General features: G+C 44.6%; 1 protein-coding gene across 4 annotated transcripts in view; it reads left to right on the forward strand.

Moving 5' to 3' along the window:
• Positions 1-1,747: 1,747 nt before the first annotated feature.
• The window catches only part of Kif13a (kinesin family member 13A), a 164,499-nt gene continuing 152,263 nt past the window's right edge, over positions 1,748-13,983 (forward strand). For 3 of the 4 annotated variants that reach the window (XM_070024502.1, XM_070024503.1, XM_070024504.1), the window contains exons 1-2: positions 1,748-1,958; positions 2,226-2,316. In XM_070024502.1, coding sequence (XP_069880603.1) covers positions 1,904-1,958; positions 2,226-2,316 — 146 coding nt within the window. In that variant the 5' untranslated portion in view covers positions 1,748-1,903. The remainder of the gene's footprint in view (positions 1,959-2,225; positions 2,317-13,983) is intronic. The other variant, XM_070024505.1, reaches the window with a different exon arrangement.

Raw genomic sequence — 13,983 nt, forward strand, 5'->3', positions numbered from 1 at the left:
TGGATGACTACAACAGTATTCTGGATGGAAAGCTGTCCAATTCATTACCCTACGGTAATGCCCGAATATGTCTGCCACTGGCTCCAGGGCCAAAACTCCCGTTCACTTCACTTCCCAGCATGCCTGCCAATGCCTGTGAAACTGAGATGCAACTACTTAGGCATCAAGGCTTTCATGATCTGGAGGAACATGAGAGGCAACGAGAAGAGGGAAAAAGGAGAGGAAAGGGGGAGGGAGAGAGAAGGGAAGGAAAAAGAGAGCAAGCAAGAATGTACCTGCCATACGCTGTCTGCCACAATACTGTTTCTATGCTATTTTCCCACCTAAGTAAGGCCTCTGTTGTACACGATGCTTAAGGTACCCATGTTTGGTGTGTTCTTGGCGGTATCCCACTCACAGTAGACTTTCAGTATAACTTCCAGTGACTTAATTCATGAAGGAATGCATTTTTCTATTGCAACAAAATCAGAAAGATTCTCAACTGGAGTTGGGCATCAGTGGCTCACTTCTATAGAGCTAGCTACTCAAGAAATGTATTTGAGGATCTGGTATAGAACCAACCTGGGCGAATCTGAGAGACTCTGAGCTCGTTAACCAGCAAAAAACCCGGAAGTGAAAGCATGGTTCAAGCAGTAGAGCACCAGCCAGTGAGCAAAATAACTGAGAGGTCCTGAATTCAAGCCTCATTGTCGACATCAGGTCCCCTTCAAAAAAGATAGACAGAAAGAAAAGGCAGAAAAAGACTCCCTAATGGACTTATGCTCTGGATTTTATACTTCTGTATGTTTCCAAACTCCTGGCACAAAGCAAGCGCCCCATAAGCACTTGGACCAAACAGAATAATTCTGATTCGTCGAGTTCCGCCCTGGCAGCGAGGTCTGTATTTGGCAGGGTGACAGCACTCACAGCTATTAAGTTCTTATGTAAGAGTTGGTGACCCTCCGGACACCCCTCTCACGACACGGCGGGGCCACAGAGTGAGCTGGGGGGCGCACCACACACACACACACACACACACACACACTGTTTTGGTGGGGTGGATGTGCAGGTTAATTTCCAGTGTCGGTTCACCACCAAGATCTTTACCACTGCCAGCTTCGCGCGGGGAGGGGGGGCCCGGGGCGTGGGGGCGAACGGATTCGGTGGTCAAGGCCGGCCCACCTGGCGCGGCGTCCGCGAGCCTCGCAGACCGCCCCAGGGCTCCGGGTCTGCGCGTGACGGCGAACCCCGAACGGGACTCGAGCTCCAGGCGGCGTCCGTGGGAGTCCCTAATGTCTCCGGGACAGACTGGGTCCTCGAAACCACCCTCCCCCGGACCCCCTAGCCTCAGCGAGCAAACGAGGCGTGCGGCCCGGGATTGATCGCAGCTTCCCCGAGCCGCACGCGCGCGGCCGAGGCCGGCGTCCCCCCCGCTCCCCCCCAACGCCAGCCCACGCCTCCGCCTCCGCCTCCGAGCAGCACGGGCCGGGCGATCTCGGGAGATCGGGCGGGGCTCCGGCGCCGCGAGGCGCGGAAGATGGCGGCGCGGTCCGGCTTCGGGCGTCCGCGAGGGGCCGCGGCGCCGCGCGCTCAGCTGGGCCCGCGTAGCTGAGAGCGGCGCCTGGGCCCGCGGCGGCGCGGCCTCCTCCCCGCCGGCCCGCCCGCCCGCCGCCTCCGCCGCGCCCCGCCCCGCGCGCCTCGCCCGCCCGCCCCTCCCCGGGCCGCGGCCGATCCCCGCGTCGCGCTCCCCGGGGATGGCCGGCGCGCCTTGGCGCTGCGTCTCGGAGCTCACGGTGGAGCGGCGGCGGCCGCGCTCGGGGGGCGCGCGGCGGCTGCAGCAGCAGCAGCGGCGGCGGCGGCGGCGCCGCGCTTGAGGAGCCGCCCGGGATCCGAGCGGGGGCGCAGCCCGGCCAGCGCCGCCAACATGTCGGATACCAAGGTAAAAGTTGCTGTCCGGGTCCGGCCCATGAACCGACGAGGTGAGGAGCTTTCTCTTCGTTTCTCTTTTATTTCTGCTCGGGCACAGGGCGGGGGTAACTTTGGAAACTGCCAGGGTGGCGGGAGCGCGGCCGGGTCGCGGGGCTGGGTGGGGGGGTGTTGGGGAGGTGCGGAGGCTTGGGGAGCCCCGGGAGCCGCCGGCAGCGAGTCTCCGGAGCTCGGGCCGCCCTCCCCGGGCACGCAGCCCCGCGCGCGCGCGGATGCTCGGACTTCGCCACCACGACCCTCCTCCGCCTCTGTGCTTTCAGAACTGGAACTGAACACCAAGTGCGTGGTGGAGATGGAAGGGAATCAGACGGTCCTGCACCCTCCTCCTTCTAACACCAAGCAGGGAGAAAGGTAAAGCGGGGTCGCCGAGGGCGGGGAGAGGAAGAGCCTTCTCGGGAGATCCTGCAAGTTGGGACGGGGTAAAACGGGAGTGCTCCTAGCTATTGTTAGGAGGGGGTGGCCTCAAGTTTGTCCCACGCTCCTGTAGGAAGTGATCCCAAGTCCAAGTTTCTCTTTTCCCTCTGCTCTTTCTCCCCTCCACCCCCCCCCCCCCTCCACTTTCTTGTCTCCTCCCATTTACAGCTCTGTGGGTCAGGCAGGGCTGGACACCCTGGTCAGAATCAGCACCAGTCAGCAGTGCAGCCACCCAGGGGGCTGCCAGGTATCTGGCATGTGAGGGGGACAGTTGGAACCCTGTAGAAAGGCTCAGGCCGGCAAATGACCAACTCAAGGCCTTATTCGTGGAACCCAGCGCCCCTATTTCTTTCCCATTTTGCTTCCTCTGAGTGAATTGTTAAGGGACGTTTTGTGTAAGATGGAGGAGTAGGTGGGTGTCAAGCACAGCAGCCTTGTAAATGCAGGCCCAGGCTGGACCATTTAAATTCTTTTTGTTTTGTTGTGTGTTGTTGATGATAATGGTGCGGAGTTGAGATAATGCGCGAATGTTATGTGTGAATGCCTAACCCCCCCCCCCCCCAACTGTATAGACACTTGGGGGATGTTTTAAAAGGGGGATGATGCATTTACTAGATGGCAACATATTTGCATTTGAAAAGTGGTAACTGTGGGATCCTTATTAATTCTGCTCTGTTTCATACAACTGTATGGGAGAAGGCCTCTGAAATAATTTGAATATTTGGCTTTTTTTTTTTCTGGTAAGCCTCTGAGAAGAAATCGGTTGGAATTCATTCGATATGGCAATGTAGTAACTTGTGACAATAGAAAAAAAGAAAAACCTGGACGTCTCCAAGGTTAATTCCTCTTGGAAATAAGTGGGAGTTTGTGTCTAAAAGTCACCTGTTGGTTGGTGAGCTACAAAGTAATGAATTCTGCACTTTAGAGATTTTTCACTGAAGACTTACTCCGAAATTAGATTTGTTACTTTGTTACTTAAAAGAGGCAGCGGGCTTCCTTTTGTGATCATGTGTTTAGGCACTGTTTTGCTAAATTTGGGGGAAAAATATAAGTGCTTAGATTGGTGATTCTTTGCTTTTTGTGTTGAGCCTAGCAATTTTTATATAGTTTGCAAACATTCTGCAGATTTTTGGGGTGACATAAATGGCTGTTATTTTTAAAATGTGTTAAATATTTTATAGTTAATTAGTGTATGTTTGGACAGTATTTTTAGATGCATTTGCAATGTTCTTTTACTGTATTTTCAGTTATATTTAGCAGTGCAGATAATGCATTTCATGGTGCTAGGAACTAAACTCATTATGTATACTACAGTCTTTACAGATTAAACAAGGTCCCTACCTATACCACCCCAGCTTTTTTTTTTCTTTCAAAACAATATTGTTACATTGTTTCAGAAGAAAATTTATTGGGTTTGATTGTTCAAGGCAGTCTGGGAAGCATGTAGAATGTTTTTAACTTGGTGTGTACTGCTTCTGTTTCCCTTGCTGCTTGATAGTCTAAAACATTCTTTTTGTTTCGTGTGTGTGCGCACGCGTGCATGTATGTTTATGTACTGTTTCCATATGTATGTATGTGTTGCTGGGGATTGAACCCAGGGCCTTGGGCATGTTACTTAGGCAAGTACTCTACAACTGAGCTATGTCCCCCAACCCATCTTGGGTACATAAGGATGGTACTGTTAGTTACTATTTAATGAAATGATGTCTTGGCATTTGTGTAGAGAAACAGGTTTAATTTTGGAGAGTTTGCATAGTATTTATAACTGATTACACATGTCAAATAACCAGTGGAGTAGTTTTTAGTGCCACCACATTAGTTTCTAATCAGAATCATTTAAGTAGATTTGAAGGGTGATTCTAGCGTTTATTATCCATTGGCTTCTTATTGCAGTAGACCCTTTTCTGGATCTAAAAGAAGAGCAATGGCATGAGGATATTTTCTTCTGTCATGACAATTGCAACTCTTTGGTAATTGGCCCTTTCAATGGAATTCTGCTTGTGTCTTGGTCAGTCCATTTCTAGACAAACTTAATTTAAGAGAGCCAACCCAACCCAACAGTGCTACTTGTACCTGTAGATTAAGATGACTCTTTGCAAGAATGAAGACATCAAATGCATTTTGATTTCCGTTATGCAGCTTAGTCTTATATTTCTTCAGGGAGCTTTCCTTTAAAGTAACAGTGCATTTAAAAATAGAGACAATTCCTCCCTTGGGCTCTGGGTTGATTAATTGCAACCAGTGATTCATGTTATATGCAATACCTCCCCACCCTCATTTTTTTAACTGGTTCTGGGGATTGAACTCAGGGTCTCATGCTTACTGGGCAGGTGTAGTAGCACTTGAACCAAGCCTCCAGAACCTTTTTTTTTTTTTTCCTTTCTAACCATGGTTACTTTTGAGATAGGGTTTCATTTAATACCTGGCTATGATTCTCCTAATTGTAATTCCTTATATCATGTGCTACTGCATCCTGTTATTGATTGAGATGGAATCTTAAAAACTTTTTGCCAGAGCTGGTTTTGAGCTGCGATTCTCTGCTCTCTGCCTCTGAAGAAGCTTGGATTACAGGCTTGAACCATTGTTCTGGGCATTGCAACTATTTTCTATCATTTGTTTTTGGATAGAGCTCAGGACAGAACAAGAGTGAATGAGCAGAACACTGAGAGTATTACTTTTTTAAAATATAAGTTCAGGGTTTGAAATGTAAGAAGTTCTTCAGTAAATATTGTCAAACTTGTGTCTCAAACTGAGAATTAGTATCTTCCTGAACATTGCAAGAAATATCAATGCATTAATCCTGAGTAGAAGTTCAAAGTTATAAGGCACAAGTTTCCGTTTTACCAGTAAAAACAATTAAGTGTATATTGACTTTCAAGAAAAGAAAGAGACAGGCTTAGCTTTCCAATGTTTTCCTTTTTATGGGGTCAAAGTCAAGACTGCACTAGTGAGGACTCAAGTCTCAGTGGACTTCTAAAGGTAAAGATGTTTGTATCAGGGTTGGAATTAGAGGACTGTAATACAGTGAGTGCATAGGCCCAGGTTAAGAGTTCACCATTCCCATTCACTATTCACTATTCCCAAACATTAAGACATATGCAAATTCATTTCTTGAAAAAAATAAAAACCCACCAAACCACATTGCACTCTTTTATCCAGGATACATTTATGTTTGAGTGCCAGGCTGAGCCTAGGGGGACAAAAATAATAATGATAGATCCAGTGACTGTGCCCAAGGCTCTCTCTTTGGAGAGTTATAAGAAGGAAGGAAAAGTACAACATGGTAATTATATAGGGGTATGTATGTTGTCCTTACATGTCTTATGTTACCTGGAAATTCCCTGCTTCCTTTTCCATCTACCCTTGAGGCTGTGTGACCTTGCTGAAGGCAAGTTGGTACCTTATACTCCTTTCTTCTGACTTGTGTTAGGAGACTGAGGCAGGGCTGTGGAAGCCACCTTGGGTCCTGGCACATAGGGAGACAGGTGGCATTTGTGCTGGTCTTGTGGGTGCTAAGTGGAGGTTCACTTACCTAAGATGAGGTGAAAATCTGTTGCCAGTGAAAATGAGAAAAGACCTGCTACAAATGGCTTCTGGGTGATTACATGTGTGTGAGCCCATGTCCATGGGGCTGGAGCAGGGTGTGGAACCAGGCACTTTGCTGGAGATGTGGGTGTAGGGATCAAATGCTAATTTCCTAGTTCGTCCAAATGGGTGAAATCCACAGTGAAAATGTCTTCTACTCACCCCTACTCTTCCTTGCATCTTATCTTTCCCCAAAACGATAACTAAAGTAATATATTTCTCACGGATTTTTCTGTTGTGTGTATGTATTCAAGTACTCAAACAATACTATCTTGCTTTATATATTATATTTTAACAAATATCTTTCATTGTTGGTGTGTGAAGCCTCTTTCCTTTTACATATCCACTATGGATAATAGTGGTAGTTAAAGCGTCCATATATATGGAGATCTCATGGGTTTATGGATCTGATCTCTACAACTTGGGAAATGAAGCTTTATAGGAAAAGAGAATAATGAAGCTTGCATTCTATAGGAATTTTTGTCATCATGTTGTGTAAATAGCCATATGAAGTAAAGTGCCTCTAACCTAGCTAAGTAAAAAGATAGTATTGAATATTATCTTGCAAAGAGTAACTTCCCTTAGCCTCTCTTCCTCCCTGTATGATCTCTTTTCAGCATTCTAATTTTGTTTTTTAATGTAAGGACAGGGGCTTGAACTTAGGAAGGGCCTTGTGCTCTTGCTCAGCTTGTTCAAGGCTAGAGCTCTATCACTTGAGCCACACTTCCATTTCTGGCTTTTTGCTGGTTGACTGGAAAAAAGAGTCTCATGCACCTCTTTGCCCAGGCTGGCTTCCAACCAACTTCTTCAGATCCCAGCCTTCAGAGAAGCCAGGATTACAGGCATGAGCCACTCGTATCCAGCAGCATTCTAAATTCTAAAGAGAATCCTTGGCCCAGTGGTTAAAATGTTAGCTGCTAAATCTTTTTTTTTTTTTTTTAATAGGATCCAGTGTATGTGATGAGCTTTGTCTGCTTAGTGTTGAGGTCTATGCATTAACTAACACAAAGTTCGCAAATTGCACTGGGTAGCCTCCCTGCTCTGATCCTCCTTTCCTTTCCTACAAAAGCTCTTTGTGCCCCATCATCCTCCACCCAAGATGGAGCGTTGAGGCTGAGCTCCTTTATCTTCTCAAGATTACTGGCCCTTGAACAACTCTTAGTGGTTCTGGGTAGTAAGATTGGTGTTGTTTACTCTAAAACTTGGAGTTGGGATCCAGGCCCACTCTTTGCCAGACATACCTTCTAATTGTCTTTCTATCTTTGTAATGAGTTTCTGTCATGGTTTTTCAATATCTCAAAGTGGGAGACAGATGCAGATAAGCCTTATGTCTTCTGTTCCTATAGCTTAACATCTGAGAGCAGGCTGCCAGCCTGGCCTTTTGGTTATTTTGGAGACGGAATCTTGAGGACTTTTCTGCTTTAAGAGACAGGATCTCAAGGACTTTTTTTTTTTTTTTTTTTCTCACATTGGCCTTCAACAAAGATCTGCCAGATCTCAGCCTTCTGAATAGCTAGGATTGCAAGCCTGAGCCACTAATGTCTGGCTAATATTTAGTAATTAAAAAATTTCAATCTCTTCATCTATTTTGTTTCAAGGGAATATGGGGAGGGAGGAAGATTTTGTAGGGCATTAAGAAGACTAGCTTCATGCCGGGCGCTGGTGGCTCACGCCTGTAATCCTAGCTACTCAGGATGCTGAGATCTGAGGATCGCGGTTCAAAGCCAGCCTGGGCAGGAGAGACAGTGAGACTCCTATCTCCAATAAACCACCAGAAAACCGGAAGTGGCACTGTAGCTCAAGTGGTAGAGCGCTCGCCTTGAGCTGAAGAGCTGAGGGACAGTGCCCAGGCCCAGAGTTCAAGCCCCACGACCGACAAAAAAAAAAAAAAAGAAGACTAGCTTCTTTCAGAAGACTTTTCTGTTTAACTTGTAAAATTGAGTGTGCTTAAGAACCCCTAAAGGAGCTGACTCAGTATGGGTCTGGGGTGAGGTTTGGGAATTTGCATTATTTGCTTTTTTTTTTTTTTTGGTGGGAGACTGGGACCTAAACTTGATAGCTGGTGCTTTCTCTCATTGGTTGGCACTCTGTCACAGGAGCCACACCTCCAACCCCAGGAATTTGCATTTGCATTTATAACTGACTCCCAGGTGATGCTGGCAGCTGCGGGCCAGACTCATACTTTGAGGATCATTACTGACTAAGAAGGGTAACCTCAGCCTGTGGGTCCCAGTTCCCCACTTCAGGCCTTACAAGCCCGATGATCCCAGCAGAGCCTCCTGGTCCACTAGGCCAGGGTTTGGATCTACCTCTGGGGGAGAGCACTGTGTAATACATGGAGAATTCTGGGTGCCACCTGGTCCCACCACTGACATGGTCTCTATCTTTGAGTTAGCCTTTATATTTCATTTTGTCTCTGAACTAGAGATTTGTAAAGCTTCCCCCCTTCCCCCTCCAAGTTTTAGTCCTCAGATCTATCCTAACTTTGCTACTCTACTTAGATACAGAGTTGAGTCAAGTGGAGTAAGTAGGGGGTTCACATTTTAATCTGCTCCTTGCTATCGAGTGTTAAGAGAACTAGGTGTGGGTGGGGGGGTGGGGCAGGTGGCCATTTGTGGGGGAATGGGCTTGCCAGAAGTGGCTTATGAGAACATTCAAAGTGTTGTTGAAATAAAGACAGTAGCTTCCAGTAGCAGATACCAGTGGTGGTTATCAGCTAGCTGTCTGAGGGACCAGTTTCCTACAGAAGACGTAGCATGCCTAGTATGACAGCTCTTGTATGTGTCTACAGGACATTACAAAAATCATGTGATTTGGACCTTTCAATTAGTTTTCATTTTGTACAGTTGTGGTTTATTTTGTGTGTAGGGGAGACCAATGATATTTAAGTGGTTCTTGTAGACATACAGCTGTTTTATGCAGCAATGTGTATACTTTATGGGGATGGAGAATGATTGGTCCCAGAGCTGTTTGCATAATGCTTCTTTGGACAGCTTTTGTTTCTGTAGGTTTTGTTACAACCTTGATACACTCCACTTATATTTTCTGGCTTTCATCGTGGGATGAACTCTCCTTTGTGTGCATGTGTGCATTTCTGCTGTAGTTTCTCTTTTTACTTCTGAAAGCAGTGATTGGTTCTTTAGCTTTTTAGAATCTGATCTGTAGGTATGATGAGCTTTGCTGCTGACTGAACTGGCCAGAAGAAAGCTTTGGTGTGCCCTTCCCTTAGGGGAAGAAGATCCGGCTTTGCTTTTGTTTTTGTTTTTGTTTTTTTTGAAGAAGGAACAGGAAGGGAGCCTTTGAGGAAAGGGAAGCTTGACTGTTGGCCCTTTGAGGAGACACTCCCTAGACTGTCTGTCCACCCTGACTGATAAGGTCCATATACCTCCATCTGGGAGCCCCAGGAGAAAATCAGGAAGGGCATATAGTAAACTGCCTAGGTTAACATTCTGTTGAAGAAACTGAGCACATTTATCTCAAGTTTTGGAAGAACCACAAATAATAGAGCCACATGCAATTTGTTGAAAAGATTAGCAAGCTTTGAATCTAGTTATATTCTGTTGTGGGGCTTACTCAAACAAGTCCTCACAATGGATGCTTTTCATCTCCACCTATCTTACTATCTCAATTAAACAGAGAATGTGTAAAGATTTGTGGCTGAACTTGCAATTGTGCTGGGAACGTTTTAAGTTGCAAGTCTTAAAAATGGAATAGAATTTTTGGTTTTGTTTTCCATTTTTATTCTCTATCCTTATCGACTTGTGTTTTCATAGCTAATGGAAGTGTGAGATTCAGTGTACAAATTGTAAGGGAATGATTGAATGGTTGCATAGTTATACTGTTAGTTGAGAGAGATCCTTAAGGTTACTTATTTTTAGAGTCATGCTTTGAGGAAGGAGAGGGAGTGAGGTGGAAAGGAAGGTTTATCAAGATACGGTGTTAAATTTGAGCAGCCCCATTCAGTTTTAAACATCTACTTTTTTTTTTTTTAACCTAGAGTTACTGTATAAATAGGTAACATTAGCATGGTAATACCACCTTAGGGTTTTTGAAGCCTTTGAGGTATTACTGGCTAATAGAACATATTCTTTTCCTCCAAGATGACAGTTTAGTCTACACTTTTATAATGCATTATGCAGTGGCAGTAGGTTTACCAAAATTGCCGGTCTACTGTAATCCTAAGGGACTTTCTTTACTTTCTCTGGCCAGGTTATTACTTACTATTACTTTTTTCTAAGAGTGACTTCATTCTATCGTTGCTCATTGATTGCCTAGACTTGTGAACTTTTAAGGAAAACAGTAGAAATAAAAGTGTCAGTAAACAGAGATTCTAACTTCTTTTAAATGTGTCTAGTGAGCACATTAAAACAAAAACACCCCTACAACTTTATGCCTCATTTAATCAAATAAAGATGAGTTTAACACCAGAATAGGAGGAAAGATGCAAGCTTGGAATTTAAATAGTGAGCAAATTTAATTTTATTTAAAACTTATTAATTTTCTCTTCTCCTGGGAATGGATGGAAACATTAACACAGGTGACTTTGGGCTTGTTGGAGGTCTATGATGTCTGTGATGTAGATCAACTACTAACTCAAATATTACAGCACTCTCTCTCTCCTTCCTTCCTTCCCTTCCTCCCTCCCTCTTTCCCTCCTTCCTTTTCCTTCTTTTTGAAGTAAAGTCTTACTATGCAGCACATGCTTGCTTTCAACTTTCAAGATCTTTCTTCAGCTGCTAAGAGTGCTGAGATTACATCGTGCTTAGAAAATGATCAGAATTTGGGGCTTCTTAGGCTCTGTTGGTCTACTAGACCAGTGGATAGTATAAATTATTAAAGGGTTATTTTTCCTTAAAAATTGACCAGCTGGGGGTTGTAGCAGATACCTATAGCCCCCACCTACTCAAGTGGCAGAAGAAGACAGATTGAGCTTATTAGTTGGAGGCTAGTCTGAGTAGCATTTAAAAAAAGAAAAATCAACTGGAAAAAAATTCTTCTTATTTATCCTTATTTGTGTATATACTGAATTTTCTAAGTGGGTAGGTACAACTTTCTTTTTGTAGTTTTTAGTATATTGAAATAGCCTTTCTAACCATCTAGAGAATTAGCTTAAATAAGATTTAACTTAAAAACTCATTGTAAATTACCATGGGCAGACTGAGTGTCCCTTGTCCAAAAAACTTGGGACCAGAAGTGCTTCAGATTTCTGAGTTTTTCAGATTTGGGAACATTTGCATATCCATAGTGAAATGGCTTTGGGGGGGGGCATGAACCTAAGTCTAAACACTAAATTCATTCATGGTTTATATACATCTCATATCCAGCCTGTAAACCATTTCATACAGTATTTGTAGTGCACCTGACTCATCGCAGATTCAGGTGTGCATTCTTCCACTTGTGCTGTTATGTCAACACTGAAAAGGCTTGGGGATTTTGGAGTATTTCAGATTGTCAGATTTTACAGAGGTTCATTCTGTTTCTCAGCCACACAATTTTACCCTGGATGAAAAGAAATGTTATGTTTTCCTTTTGCAATATTTTTGTAGCCATCGTTTGAGTATAAGTAACTGGCTTCATGAAACACTATCAGATATGGTGGCCCAGCATGTGGAATTTAAAGTCAAGCTGCTTGTTTGAATTTGACTCCACCACTTTCTTGCTGGAAACTTTGGGGAAAATCCTTTAACTCCCTCTGCCTTGGTTTTCTGGTCTGAAAGAAAAAAGGAAATAATAAAATGACAGATTCTGGGGGCATTGTGAGGTTAGAAAGCAGCTAGTACACAGACACAGACACACTGATTGTTGACAACTTTATTATTTTTACATTTAGGAGACACTGAGGCTTAGTGGACTTGCCTTTGTTTCTAATAGTGTTTCTTAGTCCATGTTAAGGACAGGAAGTTTCTCTTAAAGGAAGTTTCTCTTTAGCACCTCAAAAGAACAATTAGAAGGAAGTCCCAAATATCCTTTTTAAGTCTTAGGATTTTCTGATCAGCTTTGACTTAATTGTGAATCTTTAAGACCATGTGCATTTTAAAGACATCCTGTGGTCCCATCATGTTCTCAGCTGACCAGACTCCAGGAACACTGCTTTGCCACATTGGTGCAGTCAGTTTTGTTGAGGGAGAAATTCTTCATGACAGGTATTTGGCAGCCCTTCGTGAAGGTAAATAATTTATATCAGCAACTGTTTTTAAAGCCAGGCTCCAGTGGCTCATGCCTGTAAGCCTAGCTACTCAGGAGGCTGAGGTCTGAGGATCATGGTTTGAAGCCAATTCTGGGCAGCAAAGTCCCTAAGATTTTTATCTCCAATTTAACCACTCAAAACAGCCAGAAGTGAAGCTGTGGCTCAAGTGGTAGAATGCTAGTCTTGAGCACAAAAGCTCAGGCTGAGAGTTTAAGCCCTCAGGACCTGCACACACAAAAAAGGAAAGAACAGTATTTGAATGCCTGCAAGAAGTAACTGTTCTTGACATAAGATGTTCTTGAGATGTTAAGGAGGGAGTGTATGTAGAGAATAGTGGTGGTGTTATGTATGTATTGGGGGTGGTGGGGTTGCTGCTCTAAGGCTATGAGAAAGACCTAAGGGGACCCTCAGTGCACAGCCTGTGTCCTGAGCACTTGGTCCTCTTACATGAATGAACATGAAGTGTATGTTATGCTTTTCTTTTCCCCCCTCTGTGTGTGAAGCATCGTATCCACATTCAGGCCCATGGCTTTGTCCTGGAGTGGAGTGGAGTCCTTTGGTCTCCCATTTGTCTCTTGCTCTCAGCTAAGCTCTTGTTGGCTGCTGCCACTCTGTGATCTAGCCCTGGAAGCAGAAAACATGATGGGAGAGTTGGATGCAGAGTAGAAGGTAGAGCACTGGGGGAGGAGGAATTCAGGGTTAGGATGGCCTGGGTCCTGATGCACTTGACATTCTAGCCCTTCCTCAAAGCTGTCTAGTGACAGCAAGCTGCAGATTGGGATGGGGAACTCGGGCTCTAGGCTATGTATAGCCTGTATATTCTTTGTCGTTGTTGAGTCCCAGGAGTTGAACTCAGGGCCGGGACACTGTCCCTGAGCTTTCATGCTTAATGCTAGCCGTGCTCTGCCACTTAAGCCACAACTTCATTTGTGGCTTTTTGGTGTTTTATTGGGGATAAGAGTCCCATGAACTTTACTGTCTGGGCTGGCTTTAAACTGTGATGCTCAGATTTCAGTCTCTGGTGTAGCTAGGATTACAGGTGTGAGCCACCAGTGCCCAGCTATATACCCTTCTTGAAGCTGGAATGTGTGAAAGCATCTGAGGTGTGCAATAGGTCATCTTCAATTTTAAATTGGAAAGGGAAAGTCTTGTATGGTCTACCATCCTAGTAATTAGTCAGCTATCAATAAGCATATATCAGAGCCAGCTAGAAATGATTCTGAGTAGGATGCTGAATGTAAGAACATTTTTATGGCAGGATTCTGAGAGGTGATTCAGTGGGAATGTGCAAGCAGATAGATTGCTATCAGCTATGTGCTTTTAGCAGTTTGCCTGCTTTAATGACCAATGTTGTTTTTTTTTAAAATCATTGAAGCATAATCTGACTTAAACATCAGGATCCTTGTTGGCCCTGGCCATGGGGATTAGTGACAGGGAAGCTCCTCTCCAAGCTTCTTATTTATCAGATCTTTTTAGCGATGTCAATGGTAGGTCCAGGTAGGACTAATAAGCGGACTTGGCATAGAGTCGTTTAAAAGCTTTATACCCATTCATCCAAGCATCAAGGTGCCCATTCTCCCTGCATGTGGTCAAAACCTATTGCTTCGAATGAAACATAACAACCAACTCTGTGTCAGGAAAGAATCTGTACTTGGTTTACCACCCTTCATAGACTGTAAACTCCTTAAGGGAAGAGCTCTTGTCAGATTTGCCTTCTTTTTTTTTGTCTTCCTGTTTTCTGGTAGCTAGCACATGCCATAGAAAGAAGCAGGTGCTTTATAGGTGTTGTACGATTGGGTGCTATGGAGGATACAGATAGAAACTTTCCAGAA

This window comes from Dipodomys merriami, unplaced genomic scaffold (assembly GCF_024711535.1).
Source record: "Dipodomys merriami isolate MVZ:Mamm:240054 unplaced genomic scaffold, mDipMer1.0.p SCAF_16, whole genome shotgun sequence".
NCBI lineage: Eukaryota > Metazoa > Chordata > Mammalia > Rodentia > Heteromyidae > Dipodomys > Dipodomys merriami.